Source organism: Salvelinus alpinus, chromosome 6 (assembly GCF_045679555.1).
Source record: "Salvelinus alpinus chromosome 6, SLU_Salpinus.1, whole genome shotgun sequence".
Classification (NCBI taxonomy): Eukaryota; Metazoa; Chordata; class Actinopteri; order Salmoniformes; family Salmonidae; genus Salvelinus; species Salvelinus alpinus.
The window spans coordinates 90,262,899-90,282,241 of NC_092091.1; the positions used below are offsets into that span (position 1 = coordinate 90,262,899).

The 19,343-nt window shown below is 41.4% G+C and overlaps 1 protein-coding gene across 1 annotated transcript; it reads left to right on the forward strand.

Annotated features, from left to right (window-relative positions):
- Positions 1 to 2,222: 2,222 nt before the first annotated feature.
- On the forward strand, positions 2,223 to 18,083 carry LOC139579567 (CD209 antigen-like protein C). The gene is made up of 6 exons (XM_071408320.1): positions 2,223 to 2,502; positions 14,949 to 15,050; positions 15,304 to 15,609; positions 15,833 to 15,969; positions 16,668 to 16,777; positions 17,495 to 18,083. Exons 1-6 carry the CDS (start codon positions 2,421 to 2,423, stop codon positions 17,625 to 17,627), a joined length of 870 nt encoding a protein of 289 aa, XP_071264421.1. The 5' UTR covers positions 2,223 to 2,420; the 3' UTR covers positions 17,628 to 18,083.
- Positions 18,084 to 19,343: the final 1,260 nt, after the last annotated feature.

Here is a 19,343-nt window from a genome sequence, read left to right on the forward strand (position 1 = left end):
TAACATTTATTGTGGAACTGGGATTCCTGGGAGTGCATTCCGATGAAGGTCATCAAAGGTAAGTGAATATTTATAATGCTATTTCTGACTTCTGTTGACTCCACATCATGGCGGGTATCTGAATGGCTTGTTTTGGTCTCTGAGCGCTGTACTCAGATTATTCCATGGTGTGCTTTCGCTGTAAAGCTTTTTTGAAATCTGACACAGTGGTTGCATTATTAAGGAGAAGTATATCTTTAATTCCATGCATAACACTTGTATTTTCATCAACATTTCTGATGAGTATTTCTGTAAATTGATGTGGCTCTGCAAAATCAACGGATGTTTTGGAAGCAAAACATTACTGAACATAACACGCCAATGTAAACTGAGATGTTTGGATATAAATATGAACTTTATTCAACAAAACATACATGTATTGTGTAACATGAAGTCCTATGAGTGTCATCTGATGAAGATCAAAGGTTAGTGATTCATCTTATCTCTATTTCTGCTTTTTGTGACTACTCTCTTTGGCTGGAAAAATGGCTGTATTTTTTGTGACTAGGTACTGACCTAACATAATCGCATGGTATGCTTTCGTTGTAAAGCCTTTTTGAAATCGGACACTGTGGTGGGATTAACAAGAAGTGTATCTTTAAAATGGTGTAAAATAGGAATTTTAATTATGAGATTTCTGTTGTTTGAATTTGGCGCCCTGCACTTTCACTGGCTGTTGTCAACTCGATCCCGTTAACGGGACTTGAGCCAAAAGAAGATAACAGCTAGTCTAAGGATATGACTGATAACAGCTAGTCAGGGGATAATGACCGAGACATGGATTGTAGCTAAGAACACACACACATTTTCAACCTCTCACTTCCTCTTTCTCCTATTCTCTCTCTCTCTCTCTCTCTCTCTCTCACACACACCCTTATTACTGTAAAAGGAACAGGACACACACACACACACACACGCACGCACGCGCACACACACACATACACATTGAGAGGTCATCAAGGTTGGAAAAATAACTAACTGTCCACTATCTGATGACAGGATGAATAACTATCTGATGACAGGATCAATAACTAACTGTCCTGTATCTGATGACAGGATCAATAACTAACTGTCCCCCATCATCACAGGTGGTGAACCGGTGTCCTGAGGTCAATGCAAACACAGGACTCCTCAGACACACCCCTTATTACTGTAAAAGGAACAGGGGATTTACACACAGGACTCCTCAGACACACCCCTTGAGAAGTGTAATGCTCTAATCCGAGCCAGGTCTTATGCAAATGATCAACATGCAATTTACAGTAAGTCGTTTGCCTTTTTTCCAGTAAGAAACATGTGACAGAGAGCTGTTCTTATACCCATTAAACTTCTGTACTTCCTGACACCATACCGTCTCTGATAAACAGAGAGATGTTAGTGTGCAGTGCAGTTATTGTCCGCCAGCTTCTTTTGATGTAGATAGAGAATGGAGGAGACAGTACATGTGGACCTTAGGCCCTCTCTGAGAAAGATAGAGACATCTCTGAATGACTATTATCTCTGGTGTCAATGTTTCACAGGACAGATAGACAGAGTGTAGGGGAGAGAGAGGGAGATACAGAGTGAGACACAGTGAGACAGATATGGAAGGAGAGAGAGGGACATACACAGTGAGACAGATATGGAGAGGGACAGAAAATATTTGTAAGAACCTTACACATTTAGTCCTCCCCCCTCCTCCCATCCACAGAAGAGAAAAGGAGAAGTGTGAATGAACGTCTCTGCACTATTTTCTCTGGTGTCAATGTCACACAGGATACAGTAAATATAGACCTCAGGCCCTCTCTGAGGAAGATAGAGACATCTCTTTCAAACTAATGTTTTAATCACATGTTAAAATATCTATCCACTGTTGTAAACTAAACTACTATAAACTAAATATACAAACTAATCTACAATGTGGTAAACTAAACTAATATAAACTAAATATACAAACTAATCTACACTGTGGTAAACTAAACTAATATAAACTAAATATACAAACTAATCTACACTGTGGTAAACTAAACTAATATAAACTAAATATACAAACTAATCTACAACTAATCTAATCTATCTATGGTTCTCAGAAAACAAGTCTGGAGTCACGTGGTGGTGGTTAGTGTCGTCCTATTGGTTAGACAGTTTCCCCTTTAATGAGGTTGACAGTTAAAACTGTCTCTGACATTAGACTGAGTCACACAGAGGCTCCAGCTGTGCAGCGAACAGACACAAACCTACAACTGAGATAACAGCAGACATTACAACAGTAGAAGTTACAACAGTAGAAGTTACAACAGTAGAAGTTACAACAGTAGAAGATACACCAGTAGAAGTTACAGTAGAAGTTACAAGAGTAGAAGTTACGATTTGAAGACAAAGAACCTAATTAAATAAATACCATGGATTTTGATGATAGTATATATGCCAACCAAATACCCATCATGCCCCGCAAGAAGGATGGAGCGGGTGATCAACATTCAGGTAACAGTTTATCCTTATAATGCTTGACGCTGACACACACTCACATCTTGACACACACACACACACACACACACACACACACACACACACACACACACACACACACACACACACACACACACACACACACACACACACACACACACACACACACACACACACACACACACACACACACACACACACACACACACCCCAACAAGCAAAACTTTTATGCACTACTGTAACTTTCCTACACTAACTCTATAGTGTAGGAAAGAACACACACTGGACTCTACAAACACGCTCAACACATACTGACACTGACACACACACACACACGACATGTGCCCAGACACACATAAATACAGACATTTTTAATTTACATAAATATTCACACCCCTCAGTCAATACATGTTAGAATCACCTTTGGCAGCCATTACAGCTGTGAGGTAAGTCTCTATGAGTCATTACAGCTGTGAGTCTCTGGGTAAGTCTCAAAGAGTCATTACAGCGGTGAGTCTCTGGGTAAGTCTCTATGAGTCATTACAGCTGTGAGTCTCTGGGTAAGTCTCTAAGAGTCATTACAGCTGTGAGTCTCTGGGTAAGTCTCTAAGAGTCATTACAGCTGTGAGTCTCTGGGTAAGTCTCTAAGAGTCATTACAGCTGTGAGTCTCTGGGTAAGTCTCTAAGAGTCATTACAGCGGTGAGGCTCTGGGTAAGTCTCTAAGAGTCATTACAGCTGTGAGTCTCTGGGTAAGTCTCTAAGAGTCATTACAGCTGTGAGTCTCTGGGTAAGTCTCTAAGAGCGTTGTACACCTGGTCTGTACAATATTTGCCCATTATTCTTTTCAAAATTCTTCAAGCTCTGTCAAGTTGGTTGTTGATCATTGCTTGGCAACCATTTTGAAGTCTTACCATAGACGTTCAAGCGGATTTAAATCACAACTGTAACTCTGCAAACTCCAGTGTAGATTTGTGTTGTAGGTTGTCTGGTGGAAAGCAGACTGAACCAGGTTTTCTTCTAGGATTTTTCCTGTGCTTATCTCCATTCTATGATTTTTTTTTTATCCTGAAAAACTTAACAATTACAAGCATAACGATAACATGATGCAGCCACCACTAGGATCTAACATATTGAGAGAAGTACTCAGTAATGTGTTGTGTTGGATTGCCCCTCTGTATTCAGTACATAAAGTGAATTGCTTTGCCACATTATTTTTTGTTATATATGGAGATAGTTTAGTGCCTAAAATAAGGGGATAAATACATCTTTAAAAAAATACATGTCTCCTGATCTTTAACAACTCTCAGATTGAGGACAGACACTTCAGAACTTCCTTTTTATATTTCTGGGGACTTTCTGTTCCATGTAGTGAATCTGTTATTCAATGTGTTTCTATTGGCTAATAGCAGTAATGACTATCTGTTGTTCCCTGAGGTGAATCTGTTATTCAATGTGTTTCTATTGGCTAATAGCAGTAATGACTATCTGTTGTTCCATGTAGTGAATCTGTTATTCAATGTGTTTCTATTGGCTAATAGCAGTAATGACTTTCTGTTGTTCCCTGAGGTGAATCTGTTATTCAATGTGTTTCTATTGGCTAATAGCAGTAATGACTTTCTGTTGTTCCCTGAGGTGAATCTGTTATTCAATGTGTTTCTATTGGCTAATAGCAGTAATGACTATCTGTTGTTCCATGTAGTGAATCTGTTATTCAATGTGTTTCTATTGGCTAATAGCAGTAATGACTATCTGTTGTTCCATGTAGTGAATCTGTTATTCAATGTGTTTCTATTGGCTAATAGCAGTAATGACTATCTGTTGTTCCATGTAGTGAATCTGTTATTCAATGTGTTTCTATTGGCTAATAGCAGTAATGACTATCTGTTGTTCCATGTAGTGAATCTGTTATTCAATGTGTTTCTATTGGCTAATAGCAGTAATGACTATCTGTTGTTCCATGTAGTGAATCTGTTATTCAATGTGTTTCTATTGGCTAATAGCAGTAATGACTTTCTGTTGTTCCCTGAGGTGAATCTGTTATTCAATGTGTTTCTATTGGCTAATAGCAGTAATGACTATCTGTTGTTCCATGTAGTGAATCTGTTATTCAATGTGTTTCTATTGGCTAATAGCAGTAATGACTATCTGTTGTTCCCTGAGGTGAATCTGTTATTCAATGTGTTTCTATTGGCTAATAGCAGTAATGACTATCTGTTGTTCCATGTAGTGAATCTGTTATTCAATGTGTTTCTATTGGCTAATAGCAGTAATGACTTTCTGTTGTTCCCTGAGGTGAATCTGTTATTCAATGTGTTTCTATTGGCTAATAGCAGTAATGACTATCTGTTGTTCCATGTAGTGAATCTGTTATTCAATGTGTTTCTATTGGCTAATAGCAGTAATGACTATCTGTTGTTCCCTGAGGTGAATCTGTTATTCAATGTGTTTCTATTGGCTAATAGCAGTAATGACTATCTGTTGTTCCATGTAGTGAATCTGTTATTCAATGTGTTTCTATTGGCTAATAGCAGTAATGACTATCTGTTGTTCCCTGAGGTGAATCTGTTATTCAATGTGTTTCTATTGGCTAATAGCAGTAATGACTATCTGTTGTTCCCTGAGGTGAATCTGTTATTCAATGTGTTTCTTTTGGCTAATAGCGGAAATGCCAAATTCAATGCTTCATGCAATACATTTTTTCACATATTTTTTTATACTTTAATGGGTCTTAAAATTGTAAATCAAATAGTTAAATAATCCTTGGTATCTTAAAACAATTCCATATGTTGGCTCAGACCCTCCCCCACTCCCCCGCCTTAGACTCTAGAGGGTTAAACACTATAATTTACACAGAGTGATTCATTGCAACTTATTATGTGACTTGTTAAGTAAATGATTCATGAGCTTATTTAGGTTGAAGTGGTTGAATACTTATTGAATAAAGACATTTCAGTTTTTCATTTTATATATATATACAGTGGGGAGAACAAGTATTTGATACACTGCCGATTTTGCAGGTTTTCCTACTTACAAAGCATGTAGAGGTCTGTAATTTTTATCATAGGTACACTTCAACTGTGAGAGACGGAGTCTAAAACAAAAATCCAGAAAATCACATTGTATGATTTTTAAGTAATTAATTTGCATTTTATTGCATGACATAAGTATTTGATACATCAGAAAAGCAGAACTTAATATTTGGTACAGAAACCTTTGTTTGCAATTACAGAGATCATACGTTTCCTGTAGTTCTTGACCAGGTTTGCACACACTGCAGCAGGGATTTTGGCCCACTCCTCCATACAGACCTTCTCCAGATCCTTCAGGTTTCGGGGCTGTCGCTGGGCAATACGGACTTTCAGCTCCCTCCAAAGATTTTCTATTGGGTTCAGATCTGGAGACTGGCTAGGCCACTCCAGGACCTTGAGATGCTTCTTACGGAGCCACTCCTTAGTTGCCCTGGCTGTGTGTTTCGGGTCGTTGTCATGCTGGAAGACCCAGCTACGACCCATCTTCAATGCTCTTACTGAGGGAAGGAGGTTGTTGGCCAAGATCTCGCGATACATGGCCCCATCCATCCTCCCCTCAATACGGTGCAGTCGTCCTGTCCCCTTTGCAGAAAAGCATCCCCAAAGAATGATGTTTCCACCTCCATGCTTCACGGTTGGGATGGTGTTCTTGGGGTTGTACTCATCCTTCTTCTTCTTCCAAACACGGCGAGTGGAGTTTAGACCAAAAAGCTCTATTTTTGTCTCATCAGACCACATGACCTTCTCCCATTCCTCCTCTGGATCATCCAGATGGTCATTGGCAAACTTCAGACGGGCCTGGACATGCGCTGGCTTGAGCAGGGGGACCTTGTGTACACTGCAGGATTTTAATCCATGACGGCGTAGTGTGTTACTAATGGTTTTCTTTGAGACTGTGGTCCCAGCTCTCTTCAGGTCATTGACCAGGTCCTGCCGGGTAGTTCTGGGCTGATCCCTCACCTTCCTCATGATCATTGATGCCCCACGAGGTGAGATCTTGCATGGAGCCCCAGACCGAGGGTGATTGACCGTCATCTTCAACTTCTTCCATTTTCTAATAATTGCGCCAACAGTTGTTGCCTTCTCCCCAAGCTGCTTGCCTATTGTCCTGTAGCCCATCCCAGCCTTGTGCAGGTCTACAATTTTATCCCTGATGTCCTTACACAGCTCTCTGGTCTTGGCCATTGTGGAGAGGTTGGAGTCTGTTTGATTGAGTGTGTGGACAGGTGTCTTTTATACAGGTAACGAGTTCAAACAGGTGCAGTTAATACAGGTAATGAGTGGAGAACAGGAGGGCTTCTTAAAGAAAAACTAACAGGTCTGTGAGAGACGGAATTCTTACTGGTTGGTAGGTGATCAAATACTTATGTCATGCAATAAAATGCAAATTAATTAGTTAAAAATCATACAATGTGATTTTCAGGATTTTTGTTTTAGATTCCGTCTCTCACAGTTGAAGTGTACCTATGATAAAAATTACAGACCTCTACATGCTTTGTAAGTAGGAAAACCTGCAAAATCGGCAGTGTATCAAATACTTGTTCTCCCCACTGTATATATGTGTATATATACACAGTTGAAGTCGGAAGTTTACATACACCTTAGCCAAATACATTTAAACTCAGTTTTTCACAATTCCTGACATTTAATCCTTGTAAAAATTCCCTGTCTTAGGTCAGTTAGGATCACCACTTCATTTTAAGACGGTGAAATGTCAGATTAATAGTAGAGAGAATGATTTATTTCAGCTTTTATTTCTTTCATCACATTCCCAGTGGGTCAGAAGTTTACATACACTCAATTAGTATTTGGTAGCATTGCCTTTAAATTGTTTAACTTGGGTCAAAAGTTTCGGGTAGCCTTCCACAAGCTTCCCACAATAAGTTGGTTGAATTTTGTCCCATTCCTCCTGACAGAGCTGGGGTAATTGAGTCAGGTTTGTAGGCCTCCTTGCTCGCACATGCTTTTTCAGTTCTGCCCACAACTTTTCTATAGGCTTGAGGTGAGGGCTTTGTGATGGCCACTCCAATATCTTGACTTTGTTGTCCTTAAGTCAATTTGCCACAACTTTGGAAGTATGCTTGGGGACATTGTCCATTTAGAAGACCCATTTGCGACCAAGCTGTAACTTCCTGTAACGGTCGTCGGATGAAGAAGGATCGGACCAAAGCGCAGCGTGGTAAGTGTTCATGATTATTTATTTAAACTGAGACAAAATAACAAAATAGGACAACACGAAACAGTTCTGTCTGGTGCAGACACAAAACAGAAAACAACTACCTACAAAACACAGGTGGGGAAAAGCTGCCTAAGTATGATTCTCAATCAGAGACAACGATAGACAGCTGTCTCTGATTGAGAACCACACCCGGCCAAACACAAAGAAATACAAAACATAGAAAAAAGAACATAGAATGCCCACCCAAATCACACTCTGACCAAACCAAAATAGAGACATAAAAAGCTCTCTACGGTCAGGGCGTGACACTTCCTTGAGATGTTGCTTCAAAATATCCACATGATTTTCCCTTCCTCATGATGCCATCTATTTTGTGAAGTGCACCAGTCCCTCCTGCAGCAAAGCACCCCCCACAACATAATGCTGCCACCCCCGTGCTTCACGGTTGGGATGGTGTTCTTCAGCTTGCAAGCTTCCCCCTTTTTCCTCCAAACATAACAATGGTCATTATGGCCAAACAGTTCTATTTTTGTTTCATCAGACCAGAGGACATTTCTCCAAAAAGTACAATCTTTGTCCCCATGTGCAGTTGCAAACCGTAGTCTGGATTTTTATGGCGGATTTGGAGCAGTGGCTTCTTCCTTGCTGAGTGGCCTTTCAGGTTATGTCGATATAGGACTCATTTTACTGTGGATATAGATACTTTTGTACCTGTTTCCTCCAGCATCTTCACAAGGTCCTTTGCTGTTGTTCTGGGATTGATTTGCACTTTTCGCACCAAAGTATGTTCATCTCTTAGGAGACAGAACGCGTCTCCTTCCTGAGCGGTTTGACGGCTGCGTGTTCCCATGGTGTTTATACTTGCGTACTATTGTTTGTACAAATGAATGTGGTACCTTCAGGCGTTTGGAAATTGCTCCCAAGGATGAACCAGACTTGTGGAGGTCTACAAATTTTTTTTCTGAGTTCTTGGCTGATTTCTTTTGATTTTCCTATGGTCAAGCAAAGAGGCACTGAGTTTGAAGGTAGGCCTTGAAATACATCCACAAGTACACCTCTAATTGACTCAAATGATGTCAATCAGCCTATAAGAAGCTTCTAAAGCCATGACGTCATTTTCGGGAATTTTCCAAGCTGTTTAAAGGCACAGTCAACTTAGTGTATGTAAACTTCTGACCCACTGGAATTGTGATACAGTGTGATACAGTGAATTATAAGTGAAATAATCTGTCTGTAAACAATTGTTGGAAAAATTACTTGTGTCATGCACAAAGTAGATCCTAACCGACTTGCCAAAACTATAGTTTGTTAATTAACAAGACATTTGTGGAGTGGTTGAAAAACGAGTTTTAATGACTCCAACCTAAGTGTATGTAAACTTCTGACTTCAACTGTATATATATATATATATATCTATATAAAACATAATTAATCTTTGACAATATGGAGTATTGTGTGCAGGTCAGTGACAAAACATCATTTAAAATTCAGTCAATAACAACAAAATGTGGAAAAATGCATTTTTCAGAAGGCACTGTACATAGCTACCTCAATTACCTCGTACCCCTACACATCAGCTTGGTCCTGGTACTACCTCTATTACCTCGTACCCCTACACATCAGCTTGGTCCTGGTACTACCTCTATTACCTCGTACCCCTTCACATCAGTTTGGACCTGGTGCTACCTCAATTACCTCGTACCCCTTCACATCAGCGTGGTCCTGGTGCTACCTCTATTACCTCGTACCCCTTTACATCAGCTTGGTCCTGATACTCCCTGTACATAGCTACCTCTGTTACCTCGTACCCCTACACATCAGCATGGTCCTGGTGCTACCTCAATTACCTCGTACCCCTTTACATCAGCTTGGTCCTGGTGCTACCTCTATTACCTCGTACCCCTTCACATCAGCTTGGTACTGGTACTCCCTGTATGTATAGTGCATTCAGAAAGTATTCACACCCCTTGACTTTTTCCACATTTTGTTACGTTACAGCCTTATTCTAAAATGGATTTAATACACATTTTTCCTTATCAATCCACACAAAACCCCATAATGACAAACAAAACAAAAACAGGTTTTTAGACCTTTTTGCAAAGTTATTACAAAAACAAACACAGAAATACATTATTTCCATAAGTATTCAGACCCTTTACTATGACACTCAAAGTTGAGCTCAGATGCATCTTATTTCCATTAATCATCCTTGAGATGTTTCTACAACTTGATTGGAGTCCACCTGTGGTAAACTCAATTGATTCAACATAATTTGGAAAGGCATACACCTGTCTATATAAGGTCCCACAGTTGACAGTGCATGTCAGAGCGAAAACCAAACCATGCGGTCAAAGGAATTGTCCGTAGTGCCCTGAGACAGGATTGTGTTGAAGCACAGATCTGGGGAAGGGTACCAAAACATTTTTTCAGCATTCGAGGTCCAGTGTTGGCGGCGGTGAAATGGCAGGAGAGGGCATCAGGCTTGGTATTCTTAGAACCGGGGCGATAAGTAAGTGTGAAATTGAATCTCCTGAAGAACAACGCCCACCTGGCTTGCCGGGAATTCAAGCGTTTCTGTGGTCAGTCCACACGATGAAGTAGGGGTTACAGAGCCCTCCGGCCAGTGACGCCAAGCCTCAAGAGGCAGCTTAACTGCCAGGAGTTCCCGTTTACCGATGTCAAAATTCTTCTCTGCAGGTGAGAGCTTACGGGAAAAGAATGCACATGGGTGGACCTTCTGAACAGAGGGGGAATGTTGAGACAGAACAGCACCTACCCCGGTGTCGGAGGAGTCCACCTCCACGATGAACTGGAGTTCTGGGTCGGGCTGAGTAGGGACCGGAGCGGAGGTGAAGCGACGCTTGAGTTCCAGGAACACTGCCTCTTTCTCAGGGGTCCAGTGGAACGGAGTGGAGGGGGAGGTGAGGGTGATGAGAGGTGCTTCCAGACGGCTGTAGTTGCAGATGAAACGTCTGTAAAAAATTGGCAAACCCCAGGAAATACTGTAGCTGCTTCAGGTTAGAGGGCGCAGGCAACTCTGTGACTGCCATGTCTTGGCGGGGTCCAATAATATAACCCAGGAAAGACACAGAGGAAGCATGGAACTCACATTTCTCAGCTTTGACAAATATTCTCCCACAGCCGTTGGAGAACTTGGCGAAAGTGTTGCTGGTGAGCCTCAGGGTCCTTAGAAAAAATCTGAATGTCATCGAAATAGACAATAACGAAGCGTCCAATCACATGTCTCAGCACATCACTGACCAGGTTCTGGAAAACAGCAGGGGCGTTAGTAAGAACAAAAGGCATGACCAAATACTCAGTGGCCAAGTGGTGGGTTAAACCCAGTTTTCCACTCGTCCCCCTCTCTGATGCGGACAAGGTGGTAGGCATTCTGGAGGTCAAGTTTGGTGAACACCGTGACACCAGAGCAAAAGCAGAACTGATGAGTGGCAAAGGAAACTTGTTCTTCACTATGATGTTATTCAGCCCACGGAAGTCTATTCACGGCCTCAGTGACCCATCCTTTTTATTTACAAAGAAAACACCAGCACCCACCTGAGAGGAAGAAGGCCTGATAAGTCCCGAAACCAGGGAATACTGGATGTACCTCTCCATGGCCTGCTGCTCGGGGCGAGAGAGGTTATACAACCGGCTACAGGGGAGAGGAGCGCTAGAATGGAGGTCGATGGCGCAGTCGTACGGCCGATGAGGCGGCAGCTACAGGGCGTGGTGCTTGCTGAACACAGGACCTAGATCGTGACACTCTGGAAGAACTGATGACAGGTCCGGAGGTTCTGGAATGGACTGGGGCAAAGATAAGGGCAGGGGCAGAATGTAGACAATTCTAGTGACAAAATTAACTCCAAGTGGTTACCCTTCCAGCGGTCCAGTGGATCTGAGGGTTGTGCAGCTTTAACCATGGATGGCCAAGAACCAGGGGAGACTGAGGACAGTCGATTATGTGGAAACTGATCCTTTCCTGGTGGTCTCCAGAGAGATGCCGGATGACAGGGACGGTCCTCTCCCAGACACGGGCGAGGAGCTGTCCTTTCCTGGTGGTCTCCAGAGAGATGCAGGATGACAGGGACGGTCCTCTCCCAGACACGGGCGAGGGGCTGTCCTTTCCTGGTGGTCTCCAAAGAGATGCAGGATGACAGGGACGGTCCTCTCCCAGACACGGGCGAGGGGCTGTCCTTTCCTGGTGGTCTCCAGAGAGATGCAGGATGACAGGGACGGTCCTCTCCCAGGGTAACGACACCAGGGTCCAGGAAACTCTCGTCGGCGCCTGAGTCGATAAGAGCAGGCAGAGGAAAAGCCTGACTCTGCCACACGAGGGCGCCGTCGAGCAGGGGTCTGGGGGGGAGACGGGCAGGCGATTTGGCTCAACAGTATATCCCCCACTACTGCCAAGCCACCACTTTTACTGGACGCAGGGAACAAGTGGAGACAAAGTGACCAACCTGGCCACCGTATAGGCAGCTCCTAGTGCTGATTCACCGCTGCCTCTCCTCTGGAGAGAGACGGGCCCGGCCGAGCTGCACGGAGGCAGCCAGTCAGGAAGGAAATCTTGACCCGTTCGCGAGCATAAGAGTTGGGCTGTTGCTGAAGCCAGTCAGGAGGGAAATCTTGACCCGTTCGCGAGCATAAGAGTTGGGCTGTTGCTGAAGCCAGTCAGGAAGGAAATCTTGACCCGTTCGCGAGCATAAGAGTTGGGCTGTTGCTGAAGCCAGTCAGGAGGGAAATTCTGACCCGTTCGCGAGCATAAGAGTTGGGCTGTTGCTGAAGCCAGTCAGGAAGGAGATCTTGACCCGTTCGCTAGCATAAGAGTTGGGCTGTTGCTCGAATAGTGAACATTGTACTAAAAAGGCTCTGTGTGTAGATTGATGAAGACCATGTTTATGGATGAGGGAAAAAAACTATTGAATCCATTTCAGAATAAATACGTAACGAAATGTAGAAAAAGTCAAGAGGTCTGAATACTTTCCAAATACACTGTAGCCATTTTATTTAGACTTGTTATTCTTCTTCGTTATTCACTGTGTATTTATTTCTTGTGTCACTATTTTATATGTTGTATCTTTAACTCGGCATTGTTGGAAAATGACACATAGGTCAGCATTTCACTATTAGCATACATCTGTTGTTTACGAAGCAAATGACAAATGAAATTTGATTGTGATTGAAATAGGTGCCGCCAGTCATTTTCGGTGCCTGAACTCTGCAATATGTTTAACCTCTAACGAGCCTCTACCCCGGGTCCGGGATCACCCCCCATCCCCCCACACACTGATTAGCATAGCTAGCATAGCTTCACAAGTAGATAGTAGCATCTAAATATCATTAAATCACAAGTCCAAGACACCAGATGAAAGATACAGATCTTGTGAATAAAGCCACCATTTCAGATTTTTTAAATGTTTTACAGGGAAGACAAAATATGTAAATCTATTAGCTAAACACGTTAGCAAAATACACCACTTTTCTAACTCCATCAGTTTCTTACTACTTCAGGTGCTATCACCAATTCGGCTAAACTAAGATATTGATAGCCACTAACAAAGAAAAAACCTCTTCAGATGACAGTCTGATAACATATTTATGGTATAGGATAGGTTTTGTTAGAAAAAAGTGCATATTTCAGGTAGAAATCACAGTTTACAATTGCACCTACCATCACAAGACGACTAGAATTACTATAGAGAGCAACGTGTATGACCAATTTACTCTTAATAAAACATTTCATAAGAATAGACAAAGCATAGCAATGGAAAGACCCAGATCTTGTGATTCCAGACAATATTTCAGATTTTCTAAGCGTTTTACAGCGAAAACACAATAAATCGATAAGTTAGCATACCACATGTGAAAACGTTACCAGAGCATCGATTCCAGCCAAAGAGCGCTATAACGTAATCACCGCCAAAATATATTAATTTTTTCACTAACCTTCTCAGAATTCTTCCGATGACACTCCTGTAACATCATTTTACAACATACATATACAGTTTGTTCGAAAAGGTGCATATTTAGCCATACAAAACCGTGGTTATACAATGAAAATAGTAGCAACTCAAGCATCAAAATGAGGGACGTCAGCTTTCAGAGTGATCTAGTTTAATCGAAAGCTAATCATATACTTGACTAAAAAATACAGGGTTGACAGGAATCGAAAGACAAATTAGTTCTTAATGCAACCGCTGACTTACATTTTTAAAATTATCCTTACTTTTCAATACAGGGTTCGCCAAGTGACGCGATAACAAACAAAATGGCGAAATATGCGGTTAAAATATTTCGACAGAACAACGATTTATCATATTAAATATTGCTTACTTTGAGCTGTTCTTCCATCAGATTCTTGGGCAATGTATCCTTTCTATGTTGTAATCTTCTTTTGGTCGATAGATGTCCTCTGTCCTTCGAAATATCCACTAACGATCGAACGGGACCCCAAAACGTGTCCAAAGTTTCAGAGTGCACAACAAAGAAATTCCTCAAAATCGCACTAAACGGATATAAATTGCTATAAAACGGTTCAAATTAACTACATTATGATGTTTTTAACAACTATAACGACTAAAAACATGACCGGAGAAATATTACTCTCTAAACAACGATTTGGAAGGAGGCAGGTCTGATGCCCATCTTGCGCACGACGCATGCAGGAAGAGAGCGGTACTTCTACGTTTTCGTGTTTTATAGTGGCTGTGATTGTGCAATAGACTCCATTCAAAACGTGATGACGTACAGACACCCAGAGGAAGACGTAGGCAGTGTCGGTTTCTTCATAGCATTCACTGTCGCCTTAAAAACAGACTCCAGATCAGGGGTAAAAATTTCTGAAATCTGACCCCTGTCATGAAAAGTGCTGTAGATATTGTTCTGTACCACTCAGAGACAAAATTCCAACGGCTATAGAAACTAGAAAGTGTTTTCTATCCAATAATAACAATAATATGCATATTGTACGATCAAGAATTTAGCACGAGGCAGTTTAATTTGGAGACCCAAATATGCTAATGCGGAACAGCACCCCCTATAGTTCCAAGAAGTTTTAAGCCAATATTCTGTAAGAGGTTCTGGAACTCAAGCAGTAGAATATGTGAGGTGCTGGAACTCAGTTCTGGTGTTCTGTTCAATGTCAAGCTTGTGTATTTCCCTCACTGATTCAAACAGCAAATGGACACACATGTAGACACCAAATTAAATGCTGATAAAGAGTAAATTCTTCTGGTAATAATTTGTGCTTCAGTGTCTTGTCAGTGTTGGAAGAGATACTCTGGAGCTGCTGCAGTGTGTCTGGGGCTGCTGTGTGTTCTCCTACTGGCTGGGATCACAGGCCTGTTACTCTACCGTGAGTTTGATATGTTCTCACTCAAATATTCTTCATCATCAGTGGTGTAATGACCAGGGATCAATTACATTTACATTCCAGTCAATTCCATTCAGAAAGTACACCACATTTCAATTCCAGGAATTGGAAATCAATTGGAATTCCAGTGTACTTCCTGAATTGACTGGAATTGAAATGCAACTGACCCCAACCCTGGTCATGTCTGATTAACTTTTCCACTGTTACCTTGTTCAATGATCGTATTATTTCACAGAGAGAAACCAGTTGACCAGCTCCAACACCCTGACCAAAGAGAGGGACCAGCTACAGACAAGCGACAACAACCTGACTGCAGAGAGAGACCAGCAACAGACTTGCAACAACACGCTGACCAAAGAGAGAGACCAGCTACAGACAAGATATAACAACCTGACTGCAGAGAGAGACCAGCTACAGACCAGATACAACAACCTGACTGAAGAGAGAGACCAGCTACAGACCAGATACAACACCCTGACCAAAGAGAGCTACCAGCTACAGAAAGAGATAGAACGTCTGAAACAATCTACAGTTGAGAAAGGTGAGTCAAATTGTCTCATGACTTTTCTGTTTGACAGTCTCTGTATCAGTTCACATGTCACTTACAAACAGGAAATTCAACTTATATTGAATGAAAAATGTGATAAACATTCTCCAACTTCCAAACCGTCCATTAGTTAGTGCCCTGTCTTCCTTGAGTGTCTGATTGATACTTAATTCAATGTTGTATTAAAGTGACTAAAGCAAGAAAGTTCAACTTACAGTGTGTCCGCGAGGTTGGAAGAAGCTTGGTAGCAGTTGTTACTACGTCTCTACTGAGTACAAATCCTGGGAGGAGAGCAGACAGGACTGCAGAGACAGAGGAGCAGACCTGGTGGTTATCAAGAGCCAAGAACAACAGGTGTGTCAGAGAGAGAGAGAGAGAGTGACAAAGAAAGAGAGAACGAGAGAGAGTGACAGAGAAAGATAGAGAGAGTGAGAGATTGACAGAGAGAGAGAGAGTGAGAGAGTGAGTGAGTGAGTGAGTGAGTGAGTGAGTGAGAGAGAGAGAGAGAGAGAGAGAGAGAGAGAGAGAGAGAGAGAGATTGACAGATATAGAGTGAGAGAGTGAGAGAGTGAGTGAGTGAGAGATTGACAGAGATAGCGTGAGAGAGTGAGAGAGTGAGTGAGTGAGTGAGTGAGAGAGATTGACAGAGAGAGAGAGTGAGAGAGTGAGAGAGTGAGAGAGTGAGCGAGTGAGCGAGTGCGAGACAAAAAGAGAGTGACAGAGTGAGAGAGAGTGAGAGACAGAGAGTGTGAGAGAGAGTGAGAGAGTGAGAGAGATTGACATACATAGAGAGTGAGAGAGTGAGCGAGTGAGTGAGTGAGAGACAAAAAGAGAGGGATAGAGTGAGAGAGAGTGAGAGACAGAGAGAGAGTGACAGAGTGAGAGAGAGAGTGTGAGCGAGAGAGAGCGAGAGAGAGAGAGAGAGAGAGAGAGAGAGAGAGAGAGAGAGAGAGAGAGAGAGAGAGAGAGAGAGAGAGAGAGAGAGAGAGAGAGAGAGAGAGAGAGAGAGAAAACTATGTATTAACAATGTTGATTCTCTCCCACAACTGCAGACATTAGTCAACTGGTTATGTGGAGTAAAGAAATATGTCTGGATTGGTCTGACTGACTCTGTTACTGAGGGGTCCTGGAAATGGGTGGACGACACACGACTGACCACAAAGTAAGACATTAATGAATTCTGTGTCACTATGATGTCACTGTCTGGAGTAGTAGGTTCAAATTGGACAGCCTGATTCTATGTTGTTTCTCCTACAGGTATTGGAACAGTGGACAGCCTGATTCTATGTGTTGTTTCTCCTACAGGTATTGGAACAGTGGACAGCCTGATTCTATGTGTTGTTTCTTCTACAGGTATTGGAACAGTGGACAGTCTGATTCTATGTGATGTTTCTCCTACAGGTATTGGAACAGTGGACAGCCTGATTCTATGTGTTGTTTCTCCTACAGGTATTGGAACAGTGGACAGCCTGATTATATGTGTTGTTTCTCCTACAGGTATTGGAACAGTGGACAGCCTGATTCTATGTGTTGTTTCTTCTACAGGTATTGGAACAGTGGACAGCCTGATTCTATGTGTTGTTTCTTCTACAGGTATTGGAACAGTGGACAGCCTGATTCTGTGTTGTTTCTTCTACAGGTATTGGAACAGTGGACAGCCTGATTCTATGTGTTGTTTCTTCTACAGGTATTGGAACAGTGGACAGCCTGATTCTATGTGTTGTTTCTACTACAGGTATTGGAACAGTGGACAGCCTGATTCTATGTGTTGTTTCTACTACAGGTATTGGTACAGTGGACAGCCTGATTCTATGTGTTGTTTTTTCTACAGGTATTGGAACAGTGGACAGACTGATTCTATGTGTTGTTTCTCCTACAGGTATTGGTACAGTGGAGAGCCTAATGGTGGTGTAGCTGAGGACTGTGTGTATTTCTACTCCTCGTCATCAGACACAGGAGCATGGTGGGACTATTACTGTTACTATAAATACAGATGGATCTGTGAGAAATAGGATTCATCCTCGGTACTCTCTCTGAACTACTAAATAAGATTTTGCTAAGTACTATCAATGAGAAACTATTTTCTGCTCATTCAATTTACCTTGTCAAGTACATACAATATATAACAATACAAATGTATAATACAATATAATAAAAATAACATAACATATGCAATAACAATACAATGAATTGATAACAGAAAGACTGTTCTCTCTGTTGTCGTGGAAATTCACCACTAAGGACTGAATCTCAAAGGAAATGAATCAATCTTTATTATCACAGTCAGAGGTTTATTGATGTTAATTTAAATTTGTATTACTTTTTATTTTAGTCTACTTGCAAAATATTTTTCTTAACTCTTCTTGAACTGCACTTTTAGTTAAGGGCTCGTAGGTCATCATTTCACTGTAAAAGTCTACACTTCTTGTATTCGGAGCATGTGACAAATAAAGTTTGATTTGATTTGATTTGAGACTCTTTAATACTGCGACACAAACAAGTCATATAAGCACGGTTGGTTCCTGCATGAGACTGACTGATACAACACCAGGCTTCTCACCTTGAAACTGAGATACTCCTGTTGGTTCCCAGAGCAATGTTCTGGGTGTACGGTGAAATTGCTTATACAGTGATAGTATGGATTACTCCCATGTACTGTACAGTCAATCAGTTACTCCCATGAACCCAACCGAGTTGGTTATTAGAAAAGCAGCATTATTCTATATCTAACAGTATCTAAGTATACTAGTGGATAAACACAGAGAAAATGTCACACTCTACTGTATAATAGTTGATCTAACATGGAGTCTAGAAGGACTGTTCTCTACTGTATAATAGTTGATCTAACATGGAGTCTAGAAGGACTGTTCTCTACGGTATAATAGTTAATCTAACATGGAGTCTAGAAGGACTGTTCTCTACTGTATAATAGTTGATCTAACATGGAGTCTAGAAGGACTGTTCTCTACGGTATAATAGTTAATCTAACATGGAGTCTAGAAGAACTGTTCTCTACTGTATAATAGTTGATCTAACATGGAGTCTAGAAGGACTGTTCTCTACTGTATATTTTAATATAATCTCTGACACTTTAAATTTGAAAATGTGAATTTAACATGTATCAAATTGGTGTCCATTAAAACCTGTTTAGGACAGGGGTTCCGCTAGCCGAACATTCCACTGAAAAGGCAGAGCGCGAAATTCAAAATATATTTTTTTGAAATATTTCACTTTCACACATTAACAAGTCCAATACAGCATTTGAAAGATAAACATCTTGTGAATCCAGCCAACATGTCCGATTTTTAAAATGTTTTACAGCGAAAACACCACGTATATTTATGTTAGCTCACCACCAAATAGAAAAAAGCACAGACATTTCTTTCACAGCACAGGTAGCATGCACAAAGCCAACCTAACTAACCAAGATCCAACCAAACTAACCAAGAAACAACTTCATCAGATGACAGTCCTATAACATGTTACACAATACATCTGTGTCATGTTCGAAAAATGTGCATATTTGAGGTATAAATCAGTTTTACATTGATGCTACCATCACAGCTACCGTCAAAAATAGCACCGAAGCAACCAGAGTAAATACAGACACCAACGTCAAATATCTAAATACTCATCATAAAACTTTTCTGAAAAATATATGGTGTATAGCAAATGAAAGACGAAGATCTTGTGAATACAGCCAATATTTCCGATTTTTTAAGTGTTTT

Excerpts from the sequence above, each read along its gene's own strand:
- LOC139579567 (XM_071408320.1), top strand. The coding sequence starts at position 2,421 with ATGGATTTTGATGATAGTATATATGCCAACCAAATACCCATCATGCCC. Across the intron at positions 15,051-15,303 it reads CACAGGCCTGTTACTCTACC|AGAGAAACCAGTTGACCAGC; the intron begins GTGAGTTTGATA and ends ATTATTTCACAG. Across the intron at positions 16,778-17,494 it reads GACACACGACTGACCACAAA|GTATTGGTACAGTGGAGAGC; the intron begins GTAAGACATTAA and ends TTTCTCCTACAG.